Genomic DNA, 14614 nt, shown 5'->3' on the forward strand with positions numbered 1-14614 from the left:
CCCCACCTGGGACCTGTTGTACCGGCAAGGCAAGACTGTTTCAGCTTTTTTCCACAGAGGCCTGGCTGGTGGAATAAGGGAAGGGGGGCCCCATTCCTGAGGCAGCTCAGAGGTGAGGACGAAGCTTTTGGGGGTCCTAGGGGGCAGAAGCTTGGCAGAGAGTCTCAAGACTGGCCTTCCAGCTGAGTGGAGGGGCAGTCATCCAGGTAGAGCTAGGAGCAGCAATCCAGGTGTTTTGCCTCCTGTTTTCCCTTTTCCCTTACAAGTACCTTCTTGCCTGCTTTTTCCTGCCCTCCACCTACTGGGATCTGCCTGCCCCACCCTGCACACATTCACATATTCAGTTAAACAGATGTTTACTATGTTCCATTGTGGTAGGCTCTGGGGATACAAAGTCAAGAAGAAATGTCTGGCCCTCAAGTTATATTGTAATCGGGAAGATATGATCGGTGTAGGACCTTTAGCTACAAGGTAATTTGTGGAGCAAGAGAACAATAACAACTGGAGGGTTTGGGGATGGTCTCACCCAGGACGGTTCAGTGGAGAAGAATACATCCCAGGCGTGTAAAGGACATTGGAAGCAAATACATGGAGGCAAGCTACAAAATGTCAGATTTGGAGTTCAGTGTAGCTGTACAATGTTGCATAGGACCGTTCTGGGAATCAGGCATTGAAAAGCACTGGCCTTGGAATCAGAAAAACCTAAATTCAAACTCCATCACTTATTAACTGTGTGATCCTGGGCAAGTCACTTTCCTCAAGTGTAAGATGGGGCAATAAAAGCACTTGCCTCTCAGTGTAGCTGGTGAGAAACAAATGAGCTAATAAATGTAAAACACTTGCTATATAAATGTTAGCTATTAGAACACCTATGTTCAAATTCCAGTTTTGATGCTCATAGACTATGTGACCTTGTATAGGTCATTTCATTGGATCATAGATCCAGGATTGAAAAGGACCTCAGAGACCATCCAATACAAACCCCTCATTTTACAGATGAGGGAACTAAAAGCCCAGTGAAGTGATTTGATTGGCCCAAATTTACACTGGCAGCATGTCAGAGATAGTATTTTAATCTGGGTCCTCTGACTCTAAGTCCAGTGATTTTTTTTTTAAATTAGTATTTTTTAAACCCTTACCTTCCGTCTTAGAACCACTACTGTGTATTGGTTCCAAGGCAGAAGGGTGGTAAGGGCTAGGCAATGGGGGTTAAATGATTTGCCCAGGGTCACCTAGCTAGGAAGTGTCTGAGGCCAGATTTGAACCTAGGACCTCCCATATCTAGGCCTGGCACTCAATTCACTAACCCCCCACCCCCACCCCAATATCTTTTCATTGTGTTACATTGACTCCATTTCTGGGAAACTCAGTTTCCTCATCTATACCATTAAGCATCTGGACCAAAGTCTCTTCTAGTTCAAAATATCTGATCATGTGATTCTTTCAGAATGCTCTTCCCTGCTTTCCAAGGAAGATCAGTTAATTTGATAAGTCCTTTCATAAAACTCAGATGTTAATATGAGAGACTTCACTTTAAATATTTCTCTCCCCCTTCTTTTAATATTGTAATTGTAATATTGTAATTGTAATGTGGTTTTCTGGAGGCTATTTTTGCCATCTTGACACAAAAAAAAGTGTCTCTAAAGGTGTAAATTTTGAGGCCTGGTAGGAGGGGTGTCAAAGGAAGACATTTGGAGGATTGGCCAGATAGTGTTGGACTTGGAGTCAGATGGACCCAAGTTCAGACATTGCCTTAAGTACTTACTAGTTGTATGACCTTGAGTAACTTACTCAATTTGCCTTAGTTTCTCCATCTGATAAAAAAAAAAGGCAGACAGCATCTATCTCCCAGGGTTATTGGGAGGATAAAATAAATAGTATTTGTAAAGAATTTTGGGGGGCAGTTGGGTGGCTCAGTGAATTGAGAGCCAGACCTAGAGACAGGAGGTCCTGGGTTCAGATTTGGCCTCAGACACTTCCTAGGTGTGTGACCCTGGGCAAGTCACTAGTCATTGCCTAGCCCTTATCACTCTTCTGCCTTAGAACCAATACATAGTAGTGGTTCTAAGATGGAAGGTAAGGGTTTAAAAAAAAAAGAATTTTGCAAACCTTATATAATAGTACTTATATAAAAGTACTATATAATTCCTAGCTGTTGTTATCATCATCGTCATCATCATCAAATTGAAATGCTGGCCAGTTCTTACATTGAGGTATTAGATATAACTAAGGCCAGCAGAGCAGTAATCAGGAGGAACCTGGAGGTGGGAAGGAGGCACTTAGGAGGCATAAGTAAGGTTTTTGTTTTTTCTTATCATCTAGCTTTTTAAAGAGTTGAGTTGGGAGTGGGGGGGGGGGTAGAGAGGTAGGGAAATGGATAGTAGGCCAGGGATGAAGGAGTGAAGTACCAATCACTTCAAAGAAAAAGAATGTATCCCTCTACATTATGGCTCAGATGGTGAAGAAACCACTGTTGTTCCTGCACCTTGAGCCTCACACCTCACAACCAGGGCACTCCTCTCCTAGTGCAGCCCACTTTCTTTAGAGAGATGAAGACTAGCCTTTCTGGCAGATGACTTTTTTCCTTTTTTTCAAAGAGGTTGAACTGTCCTTTGTGCTGCCACACACTTCCCCACAACTTTTTAACCCAAAGTGAAAAAATTCTTGCCTTTGGATCTCACATTTCACTCTTTCTTCCCTCATCTCTTTCCCTCTCCATGTCACAGGCCTTGGAGTCCTGTCCATGCATTTAGGGGAGGTTGCTTTCCTTCCCACAAGTGACCAGTATGCTTATCATCCCCAAGGCAGGTGACCATGGAACTTTCACCAGGATAGGGAGGCACACAGTAAATATTTACCAAGTGAGGGAATCCATGGGCTGGGCTGGAGGAAGGCTAGGGATTAACAAGGTTTCAAAGCTTAAAAGCAGAAGACTTCGGGTTAGAGTAGAGCTAAGTATCACATTGTTCACTCCTCAGGAATGTAGATATTTTTAGAGATTGCCAAGACATTGAATAGGTCATCCTATATCTCCCAACCTTTAGGCAGTCCCTAGCCCTTTTTCCCAACCCAGACTTTTAGGAATGAAGGTCCATGAGGTGTTCTTACTGTACTGAGACATCCTTAAGAAAATGACTACATATTTCCCTGTTCTAGTGCCTCATGCTCCTTGAAATGAGAGTGGGCTTCCTTTAGTCCCAATTCCCATATTCTGAGGTACCTTACCTTACTGGGAGCTAGATGTGCCACCAGGTGCCATGATTCTTTATGAAATCAAGCTCCTGAAGATCATTTCAGCCCAGGACACCAAGAGATCTTCCTCCCCTCCCTACCCCCCCCCCCCCTAAACCTAGTCTGTCTGTGGCTAGAATGGAGCAATGTTCACTTGCAATGAGGGGCTCCTGGACAGAATATTCTCCTACCAGCATGCTCTCCAGCTTCTTGACTATGAGCCCCTATCCCAAACCAGTGTTGGTGAAAGTCAGAACCCTAGCAGAGGAAAAGGTTAAAGAAAGGGTTAAAAGGGTTCCATCACCTTATAAAGTTCTGTGGGGCCTTAGTAAGCTGTGGACAGGCTAAAAGGAGGAAGGTGCAGAGGTCAAAAGGAAAAAAGAACAGAGCTGGGGGAGGATGTGGCACTTGGGGGCAAGACCTAGAGACTACAATTGGGAGCAATTTGCCCAAGTTAGATGTCATGCTGGTTTATCCTATCAGTTCTCCACTGCATGGAGATGGAGGAAGAGGAGGAAGAGGAGGAGGTAGACCAGCTAGATGAATGGATTAAATGTAGTCAGGAGAAATTGAGGTCCTTTGAGGAAGCATTCACCTGGGACCCTTGCAATGTTCAAGTGTTGTTCAGGAAGGGCAAGGTATATTTGTAGGGGGTGGGAACACTTCAGGACAAAGGAAAAGGGAGGGTTACTACTAACAGGGGACCACTTGTGGGGAGTTGATGTGAGACTGGAGAGAGGCAGTGACATTTAAGAAGATTAAGTAGCTCTTGCCACCTAGACCAGAGGGCAATCCATATGGAAGGCTCCTTTTATCCATCTTCCATACTGAGGAAATTTCTTGTCTATCCTTAGTTGCTATCAGAGAGTAGAGATATTCTGCTAGTTCTGGCTACCCTGAGGATGGCCTTGAACCCACCAACAAGCTAAAACATCTTCTCTCCTCCACAACATCTTTGGATGTTTTCCCACTGGCCAACTTCTCATTTGTTACTTTCTGATTCTGCACCTACCTCCTGGAGGTCTTTATTTCTCTTATCTTCAACCTTTCCTCTTTTCTAGGTTCACCCCACCCCTTCTGTGGGGAAGGGCTAAAACCCAAGAGACAGAACCATGGCAACTGCTGAGAAAGCTAGGCTAGGAGGTTCAACTGGGGATAGAGCTCACTCAGAGCACCTAAGCACAAGGCTGTTTTGCTCCCCCAGAGTCATCCACCTGACACTGCCTAAACTGGTGATAAGGCAATAAAATGTAGTAGCAGAGAACCTGCTTCCTGGCCCTGATCTTTCAGTTTTTCTGGACTGCCTAGTGTCTCCCAAGGTGCAGGTCCCAGGACACATCTCCTTACCAGATCTCCATGTGATTGATTCATCATTGATTCATGATGCTTGGAGCCGTTGGAACTGATGAGTTTAGGAACTATGTGTTGTAGAGGCTAGAGAGATAATTGCTGATTTGGTCTCTGGGATTCAGATGATAGTCTCTAGTCAATAAGCACAGCATCTTAGTCTCCCCATTCCTGACATGGGAGAGGTGCCAGTTCCCTCTCCCAATGTTCCCATTCCCTACAGAGAAATCTTAGATCCTTTATTCCCCCCTCCCCCATCAATTCCTTTGACTAGGGTCTTGTCAACAATCACTGTGTTGGGGTTAAAAGCATGAGATTTCTTTGGACCCCCTTCAGCTCAGGGGTCTCCTACTTTATATAAATTGAGTACCTTTCTTCTGGCAGACCCAGCTCAGGACATCTTAACAGATATCTTGTTCTAAGGGCCTTCTTGTCCTAACTCATGGTTTTCCTTCCACAACCTAGCCCTTTTTCCTCCTCTTTGTGAAGATATATTATTAATGACATGTAATAGAAAATTTCACATAAGTTTTCTGATCCAAATTGTGTCCCTTCCTCTCTTCTCTCCTCCTTCTGGAAGATTTTGTCACATAAAACATTTCCATGTTGTTCATTTTTCTAGGGCCCTTTTCTTTAGACTCTTTTCTTTCTTCCTTAAAAAACAAATACACAACAACAAAAACCTAAAGAATATTTATTTTATTCTTTATTGAACTTTTGTCTTGAGGACACCTAGAAAGCCCCCCTCTTAAGGATAAGTATAGTGCATACTGGTGGAGCTGATATGAAGAGTATAAAAGATGATAACCAAGTATTAAAGAGAAACCAAAAAAAATATAGACTTAAAAAATAAGAAAAGAGAAAGTGGGAGGGCCAAGGGTTTCAGATGGAACAAAACAATATACTGAGCATTGGTTAGATTGTAACAGATTATGACTGATATTTGATATAAAAATTCACTACTTCTCACCCTATACCCTTTTCCCAAACTCTATGGCTTAGTGTAATGAAGCAAATGGTAGATCTGGAGTTGGAGAACCAAGGTTCAAATTTCTGCTCTCTTCTTTAGTACTTCTACTTTGGCAAAAAAGCTACCTCAATAAAAAAAAAGAAGCTAAAATTTAATATGTCATCAAAGAAATCAAGCCAGTTATTGATATATGTAAATAGACTTTAATTTTCTTCAGTTATTTTACAGACATCTTCCATGCATTTACATACTGATTTTGAATCAGCATAAAGAGGCCCTCTGGTCTCTTGGACAAGTTTATGCCAATAAATGGTGTCAAAGCTCCAAGATCAAGCCATTGCCATTAATGCTGCACATGCATGAACAAATTGCCCAGTGGCTTCTGTTTCAAGCTAAACCCTAATCTCCTCTAACTCACACAGTTCAGCCACTTAGCTTTCTGGGTGCTGGTGTTGGGGTGCTATGATCTTAGGGGATCCAAGCATATCCTTAACATGAAAGACTGGCAAAAGGGTCTCAGAGATCATTCCATCTATATTCTAGCACTTTAAAGTGTTCTAATTTAGGAGGCAGAAAAGGACAGGTTCAGAATCTTTTCCTTCAAAAAAAGTTAGAATCTCAACTGGTGGCTCATATGTGAAGAAAAGAAGGTAATGGTCCAAAGGGGAAGGAAGAATGTGGTTTTAGGTTTAAAACTGAAGAGGCAGGACTAAGTTGAGGCAAGTCAGCTGGGATTCCCAGAGGTTAGAACTGACTTTTATTGGGATAAGCCTGAATCTTTGAAATCACAAGCAAGGAAATTATTTCTTCTTCTTTTATAATGTTAGTACCCAATCATCTTCCTCCTAAGACTTACCTTTTCAGTTTGAGTCTTTGTGAGTCTTTAGACAGTGAAATTTGAGCATTCTGGATTCATGAAGACCCTGAGAAAGCCAGAGCACAGAACCATCTGATTTAAACTAAAATTCTACCTTCCACCAGAAGCCTTCCCTTCTTAATTCTCATGTTTTCCCTCATTTATTTCCTATTTATCCTGCATGTAACTTGCTTTCTACAGATTTGTTCGCATGTGGTTTCTCCCATTAGAATGTAAGCTTCTTGAGAAAAGGAACTGTCTTTTGCCACTTAATAATATTAATTATTAGTATTCAGGTGAATTATGGGTAAAAGGTCACATCATGGAGTACATTCTCTTTTGTGAGGACAACTGAATTCAGGCTTCATTCACCTTCCTTCCTTAACTGCTAACCAATAGGAAATGCTTAGTGAGAGAAATAAACTCTGCTCTCAGTGTATTGGTCTTCCAAGAGATTGTCCTTGGTGGACAATTAGGAACCTGGGGCCTAAAGCTCTTCCAAGACACCTATACTGCAGGGAACACACAGAGGTAGGTATCTTTCCATTTAAAGAGTCTATAGAACATTTCATGTACTTTAGAGGGTAGGGGCGAGGGGGTATTTACAGTGCTGAAACCATAACCGTAAAGAGTTAGAGGTGCCCAGCCCAGGGATCTTCTCTGCCAAACTAGACAACTGGGCCATTCCGCCTGATCACGTGTTAGTTCCCGTTCCATGGAGCCAGGGAGGGGCTGCCCTTCCGGGAGCGTTTAGTCTCCACCCCAGCCACGTGACACAGTCTATTTTCCTTAGGTCCCGCCCACTCCCTGAATCGTAAAGCCCCTCCTTACGCTGTGCCCTTCCTCAATGATTCTCCGCCCCTGGCAATGGAGTTCGCGGGGCGCCCGCGACTCCACGTGACTACTCTTGACCAATAAGGAACCTTGTTGGAGGGCAAAGTGAGGGGGTGGTTTGGTGCGGTGGGGAATTGGGCGAACGGGTCACGTGGCGGGGAAGGGGCGGGGTTGGGGACTTCGGAGAGGAAAGCGGACGCCACCGAGTCAGGCCGGAGCCGCTGCCGTCGCCATGACCCGTGAGCACCGACGCCCCCTCTCTTCTCGAGCCCCAAGTGCCGCCTGGAGCGCGAGGGCTTCCTTGGGAGCCCGCGCCTAGGCCCCCCCCCCCTCCGAAACCACTCCCTAGTGGTGATTCCCCACGCATCACCACCTCTTCTCTTAGCCTTCCGAGACCCCCCCCCCCAATATCCGTCCCCCGTCCCGACTCCCGTCAAGACCTCTGTGCACCTCGGTATCCAGAGTGGGAGCCCCGGAAATCTAGCCCAAGGAGCTGAGCCCCCTCCCCTTGCCACGCACAGATCTCCCCTCCCCCATCTGCTCCCTGCAAGCCTTCCAGTGGACGTCTCCCTGCACACGTGTGCAAAAGGGACCCCCCTCTCCAGCCCCCAGGGTGCCTTGTGCCAGCAATGCTTCCCCTTCTCCCCACCCCCAGCCCCTTTGGATCGCCTTCACCTACCCCCACTTCCTCCTCCCAACTGGAGCTTCATCTTCTCTTCCTTCTTACCCTTCCCCCCATCTCAGTTTTTCTTGGTCAATGTCCTTAAAAGTGTCAGTTTTCTGGATTCCCGGGTTTGAGGGAGAGTCTTCTGTTAAGGGCCGGGGTTCTCATCCTTTTTTAAAATCTTTTTCTGCAGGCGGTAACCAGCGTGAGCTTGCCCGCCAGAAGAATATGAAAAAGCAAAGCGACTCAGGCAAGGGAAAACGCCGGGATGATGGGCTCTCAGCCGCTGCCCGAAAGCAGAGGTAGCCCCAGGGAAGGGAGAGGGTGGAGGATCGATCAGTTGAAGATGGAAGTGCCCGAGGGATTTAGAAGGGCATAGGATGGGGGAGGGTAGAGGCTAGAGGATGCAGAAGGGGCAGTCCTCGGTTTTTCTTCTTTCTGCTGGGGTAGAGAGGATTAAGCCCTACAAATGGGCAGCTCAGGACCATATAGGAAAGGCCTGAGTCTTAAAAGTTAAAACCTTGGTTAGTTAAATTTTAAGTATTGCTGTGTTTCTGAGTGCCATATTCCCATCCTGTTTCTCCCCTACACTCCTTTCTTCCCTTGCCCCCTTTGCTAACTGTATGGTAAGGATTTTGATCCTTTAAAGAGAAGGCAAATGGCCTTTGAGCTCCAGCTTTTCTCTGTGGTCTCACAGAATTATGGGCATTTCACCTACACACTGAAATTACCCCTGCCCACATCCATTTTATCCTCTTTGCCCTTTATCCCCGGTGTCCTGTCCTTCTTTGCCCTCTGGTACCCCCAGTGCCCCATCATCTCTACCTCCAGGGACTCGGAGATCATGCAACAGAAGCAGAAAAAGGCCAATGAGAAGAAGGAAGAGCCCAAGTAACTCTATGGCTCATGCCCATCTCTCTTGCCCGTCGACTGTGTGCCTGGAGCCAGTCCCGTCATGCTCTCGCCTCCTCCTGTAGCGCTCACAGGTCCCAGAACTGATGGCATTCCCTTCGCCCTGTGTCTGCAGTGGGTTCCCTCTGTGCATCCTTCCCCCCAGGCAGCCTTGCTCTCCTCCAGGGCATTCCTGGGGGTGAGGAGGCCTCCCTCTCCCAATGTTTTTTATTCCTATGGGGCTTACCCCAGAGTATTAAAAGTAGCTTTGTAATTCCTCTGATGCCTGTGTGACTAAGGGGTCCAAGTGGCTGGGTGGGTATGGTGGGATGCTTTCTCAGACTGGAGGAGAAACATTTAGAAGAGTTGGTTTGGAACTTGATAAATGATGGGAAGAGACCGATTATAGAAACAACTTTTATTCTATATTAACCATATAGGTAGGGGAAATGAATATGGAGGTATCCTGAGAATTTATAAATCTCAGATCATTTCCTTTTCCTTTGTCTTTCTTGAACTTTTGAACCCCTCCCCCTTCTAAATTGGCTTCTGAAAACTAGCTCAAGGCAAAAGAAGGGTCATCAAGTTAATTATCTAATATTAGTGACCTGACTGTTACTTTCTTTGCCTTCCTTCTTCCTCTTGCTGTTTGGTCAATAGAAAACTAATTTGATCATTCACCTTATATGTTTGTCCTCTAGTGATGGTCTTTCCTCAAGAATGAGGATGATCCTTTTTTCCCCAGGATCACAACTGAAACTTGGCAAAGCCACCATACCTTAGTCTTTGGAGCTTTCTTGAGGGCTAGCTTGTGCTTTTGGGGACTTGAATTCAGAGTTACAGAACCAATTTTACTTTGTCCAAATTAGAACAGTGTTCAAACTGTCTCTGAATCTTTTTGTGTCTCTGTCCCTCTGATTGTCAGTCTGCTTCTGAGTCAGTCCCCCCCTCCCTTCTCCCCTGGTATTATTGAACAGTTTCCTCTCTTTCAGCTAGAGGACTGAGATCTGAGAAGTTTTAGATGGGGGTAGATGGCAGGTGTTTGGCTGCTGACTGGATGGTAGGTTCTTTGCCAAGAAGAACTATTCCAGAGAATTGGAGATCTCCCTCCCTGGATGATTTGTGGCCAGGGCCCTTTCCATCCCAGAATGGCATAACTACCTCTGCACTTTAGCTCAAAGGATAGAGCTAAAAAATCCTGTTTTTGTGATGGGATACTTCTCTTTTCTTGAACCCAACATTGGACAGAACAGCTGACAGGCCCCAGTTATGTAGAGACTTGGATTTGACGGCAGCGCCGATGTACAATATGAGGGGTTCTGGAGGATCCAGTGGCTGACCATCGAGTTGGAGTCAGTAGCAGTCCCAAGTAGAGTAACACACAGGTCCAGCATGAGGTGATCTTGACCCAAAAGGTAGCCCAGCTACCTCTTGTAAATGTGGTTTCCAGCTCTGCCCCTTCATAACTGTGGGGGCCAAGATCTCTGTTCAGAAGGAGCAGACTCTTGGCTCTTAAATAGGTATCTTTTCATCACCCTAGGTTGATGGACAAACTCAACTCCCATCCTGCAAGCCCATGGGGATTTCCCATTTCTTAGGAAGTCATGGGTCAAGGCTGTTGTGGTACAGGATACTCCTTACCTGAACCAGTTAGTGAGAGTGACCATAACATAGAGAGAAGCCAGGAAGAAGACAAAGTGGAAAGCAGAGTAGCTGTAGGAGAGTCTGTGAGGTGTTTGTGGTGCACTTGAGCCTGCTTCCTCTCCACTGGGTCCTTTAGAGACAGAGGTTGGATTTAGGTTGCTGAGCATTGATTCCCTGACCCTCCAGAGTACCCTTCTCCGCTGTTATTTCATTTCCCCAACTTCATACTTGCCTCCTTCTTCTGGTGATAGATTGTCTGGGCAACAGAAGCAAATGGAAGGCTTCTAAGAGGTAAGGATACATTTTTAAAAGGATGAGGGAGGAGGAGGATAGTCCACTAGAGTAGGGTTGTATATTTGGGATATCAGGCACAGAAGGGTATTAAGATTTTGATCCTCACCTGAAACTCATAGCTGTAAACCTTGACCATCCACAAAGGGCCAAATACCTCAGCCAGGTAAGAAGCCTCATTACTGTGGGATAAGAGGATAAGATGTAGAAGAGTTTGTAATAGTAGGGTAAGAGGGCAAGGGGGCTCATCAGGGCCATGTTTAGGAATCCCTCAGCTCCTATCAGGTGTGGCAGTTCATTCTACAGTGTTCAGCTGAGACTAGGGTTAGTTAAGTCCTCTCGACTAATTAACTGGGCTTTTAAATAGGTACTCAGATGTTGGCCTTGGGGACACCCAGAAATTGCCCTCAGTCTGTTTCTTAATCTCTAGACCTCTTAACTGTTCAGTCTCCAGTTTGTTTCCGTTTATCGATCTTGCTCTCTTAATGCTTTGAACTTCTTTTGGCTCTTCCCTTTTGACACACCTTTACTTACCAGGCAAAAAGCACACAGGCATACATGATAGCAGCACTCAAAATGGCTAGAGAGGTGTCTGGTGTCTGTTCCTCCATCTTGCTCATCCCAGGCTGGCAGATAGTATGATTCTGTCCTCGAAGTAGCACTGTGGGAATGGAATATGGAGTAGAGAGAAGGGAAATAGGAAGGTGTAGGATCAGGCAGAAATAAATGGGGAAATGGCATGAAGAGTCCTGGCTTCTTTACTTACCCTTATCAGGGGGCCGGCTAGACAACGCAGAGAAAGTCAAATACATGATATAACAGCTAATAATGGAAGCTTGTAGGGGGCCAGAGCAGGGCTGTTCTGAGAAGAAACACCAAAAACGATTACTCTTTTAGGGGCAACAATAACTTCCCATCCCCAGAAAAGTGGGTCTCTCACTTGTCCCAGAAATCTTGAAGGCAGGACAAATTTGCCAAAATAGCTCCCCAAAAGGGGAAACTAGATTAGAAAGAACAAGAATAGGTAAGGGCCCCAGAACCTGGCGGGCTGATTAGGGAAAGTCTCTTAATTGGTGTGTTTTTGTAGGGGAAGAGGGTTTAAATCCTGAGATGTACACACTGAGGCGGATGCAGGGAGTGATGGAGAGGAGAGAGAGGATGCCACAGAAACAAAGGTTCAGGCCGAGTAGAGCTTTGTTGAGCAGGCAGCCAGCAGGATGGGTATAATGGTAGAATAGAAGGATTGCTCCTGTTCCAGCTATGATGTAGAAAATGATGGTGGCCAGCAGCACTGCCCCAAACCAGCGCCAATCCTGGGCAGCCCCTGTCAGCCTGTGTGGGTGTGAGAACCATGAATAGACTATGTCCACAGTCCCCATTTGCTCATGACTAGGGCCATTCCTGCTTCCTGTTAGATTAGGGCCAGCATGATTTCCTAGCCAAGATTCTCCCAAGTTTTTAACTGCTTAAGTTCTACTTCCAGGTATTATTGAGGGACACTGTCACATGTGAGAGACCACTAACTGCAGTTGCCACACTGCTGTCTGGACCTGGGACCTCTTTAGTACTATCTCCCTATCCTAGAGATGATTTCCACGGAGATTCCTCACCAGTTTTTGTTCCAAGTGTGAGCAAAGGCTGTGATGAGCACCAGCTGCAGCAGGATGAAAGCAAAGCCTCCACAGATACCCACATAGTGCCATGCTGCAGAGCGAACACCAACAAATAAACAAACAAATAAATAAATAAATATATTTGAATTCCAATTTATCACTGGGTGTACTCCCTCCCTCCCTTCCCCTTCTACCACCCCCCAGCTGATGAGCCAAGGTCAGAATGAATGCTGAAGGTTACCTGGAAAGATATGCTCATCTGGGATGTAGAAGGCAGCAATACAAAGTCCCAGCAAGACCAGTACCTTTAGGAGCCAGAAGCTGGGTCATAGGAGAGAGAACACGTGCTCAGGACAGAAGGAATAGGAAGGGATAAAAGTTATTAGGAGAGAAGGCATATGATAGGATAATAATAATAGCTGACATTTGCAGAGTACTATAAAGTTTACAAAACATTTATCTATTTGGTTCTTACAACTAAGGTAAGTAGTAACCTTGTAACGAAAAGAACAGTAACAAAATCAGACAGTGGGGGTGTAAGCCTGCCAGAACTTTGCCCTGATTTCTGCATCCTTGTGGCCCTACTCCCTAATCTGCCCCTGCCCCATGTTAGCCCTTTCGTGAATTTACTCAATTTATCTCTCCCTTTCCCCCGTTATTTCTGTTCCCACCTTTTCCCCACAAAAACTTTGTACTCCTGACATACCCATTGTGCAGCCGAGCTCTGACACTATTAGAAGAGTTGACGTTAATCAGGATCACAGCTTGCAGCAAGTAGAAGGTAGCAGTGCCAGCACACACTCGGTATACAGCCCCAGAGCCATTTGGCACTGAGCAGTCAATCTGTCCAGAGGGGTTGGTACACAGTCCAGAGGGGATCAGTACCTGGTGAAGATCAGAAGGGAGAGCAAATTGGAATAATCAAATTCCATGGAAAGGATACTATTTTTTTATATGAAAATTTGCTTCAAATTCCCCTTTAGTCACTTAGCTACATTCCCATGTTTCTTCCTTTTGCCCGGGTTTCCTTCACATTTCAGCTTTTTCCATACTTTTCTTACTCTACTACCCCAACCACCCTCAATTTGTTGATCTTACTCACTTTGCCCTGGAGGGTTTCCAGGACTGTTCGGGAGAGGAGGAGGCAGCAAGTGGCAGAGGTCCCCACATGTAGAAGGGTGTAGAGCAGTCGGCTGGTGGTAGACTCCTTGAGAGGCGGCAACCCAGAGTAGCAACAACTAGTACAGGGGGCAGGGGCAGGGGCACAGCAATTTGATGCCTGGGAACAAAGGTGATGTAGAATAGACTTAAATTTCCTTTCTGGGATGCAGGGTGGGGATGGGGAAGACTGAAAAATTATAGGAATCTGAAGGGGAGGGTGTGGGGCTCTGGTCAGAAGGGACTAAGTTGAACATCTAGGAAGAGGTTAAATGATGAAGCAACCTTCAAGGGATCTTCCCAGGCCTCTCTACTCTTGAGTTCCGGATTCATTCTCATTTGGACTGGAGTTCTCAGATGTTCTGGGCTCAATGCAATGCTGCTCCAGGCTGAGGCCTTCATCAAGCAAAACTTGTCCCAAGAGTGTTGTTTACCCAGATCCTAAATTACATCCAATACCTGACCCCTTTCTAGGAGGTCTGATTAGGATTTTAATGAAGGAACTAGGGTTAGAAAGATAGGAACCAGGAATCTCAAGCAGGGAAAGAAAATAGTAGAGGGGAAAAACTCGGCCCAACTTGCAGCAAAAGTGGTTCCCATTTGTTCTTCCTTTCCTTACTCTCTGCCAAGGGTACATACACACAGCATGTGCCCTCTCACCTGGTAGAAGACAGTTTTTCCCAGGGTAGTGTTGATCCAGCCCCACTGTTGGGTCAGGGCCAGGGATGGGTTAGGGCTTCTGGGAGGACCCTTCACTCCTACCATCCCAGTTCTAGAGTCCAGAGGCCTAATTAAGGCTTACACCGAGGTAAAAAGAAGCAACTTTCTCAGCTTGGTCATCCGGGTTGGGGTCAGGAGGAGCAGGTCGGATAGGTGGGGAGTCAGGACCCCTGCGAGAAGGAGCCCGGCAATCCCATATCCCCTGGACAGTGTTCATGTGGACCTGCCTGTGTGGATGTGGGAATGTGAGTGCGGTCTTCTCCCGTTTACTTCGGGCCCCACCTCCCTTTGTCCCCAAGGGCTCCCGGGCTATCCACAGATTAAGTGGGCAGTTTGCATATCTGGTTTGGGCTGGATTAACAGTTAATGAGTTTAGGATTTGACTTCATCCCTTA

The 14614-nt window shown here is 45.8% G+C and overlaps 2 protein-coding genes across 2 annotated transcripts; one reads left to right on the forward strand and one right to left on the reverse strand.

The window, feature by feature from the left end:
- Window positions 1-7323: 7323 nt before the first annotated feature.
- On the forward strand, window positions 7324-9071 carry SERF2 (small EDRK-rich factor 2). The gene is made up of 3 exons (XM_056810371.1): window positions 7324-7477; window positions 8096-8204; window positions 8734-9071. Exons 1-3 carry the CDS (start codon window positions 7471-7473, stop codon window positions 8795-8797), a joined length of 180 nt encoding a protein of 59 aa, XP_056666349.1. The 5' UTR covers window positions 7324-7470; the 3' UTR covers window positions 8798-9071.
- Window positions 9072-9196: 125 nt separating this feature from the next.
- Window positions 9197-14436, reverse strand: SERINC4 (serine incorporator 4). Its single transcript, XM_056816015.1, has 12 exons — window positions 14302-14436; window positions 13443-13620; window positions 13048-13234; window positions 12583-12662; window positions 12339-12432; window positions 11849-12060; window positions 11495-11590; window positions 11263-11389; window positions 10838-10910; window positions 10666-10721; window positions 10435-10560; window positions 9197-10259 (listed from the first exon to the last, which is right to left on the reverse strand). Exons 1-12 carry the CDS (start codon window positions 14434-14436, stop codon window positions 10061-10063), a joined length of 1563 nt encoding a protein of 520 aa, XP_056671993.1. The 3' UTR covers window positions 9197-10060.
- Window positions 14437-14614: the final 178 nt, after the last annotated feature.

Source organism: Monodelphis domestica, chromosome 1 (genome assembly GCF_027887165.1).
Source record: "Monodelphis domestica isolate mMonDom1 chromosome 1, mMonDom1.pri, whole genome shotgun sequence".
Taxonomy (NCBI): domain Eukaryota; kingdom Metazoa; phylum Chordata; class Mammalia; order Didelphimorphia; family Didelphidae; genus Monodelphis; species Monodelphis domestica.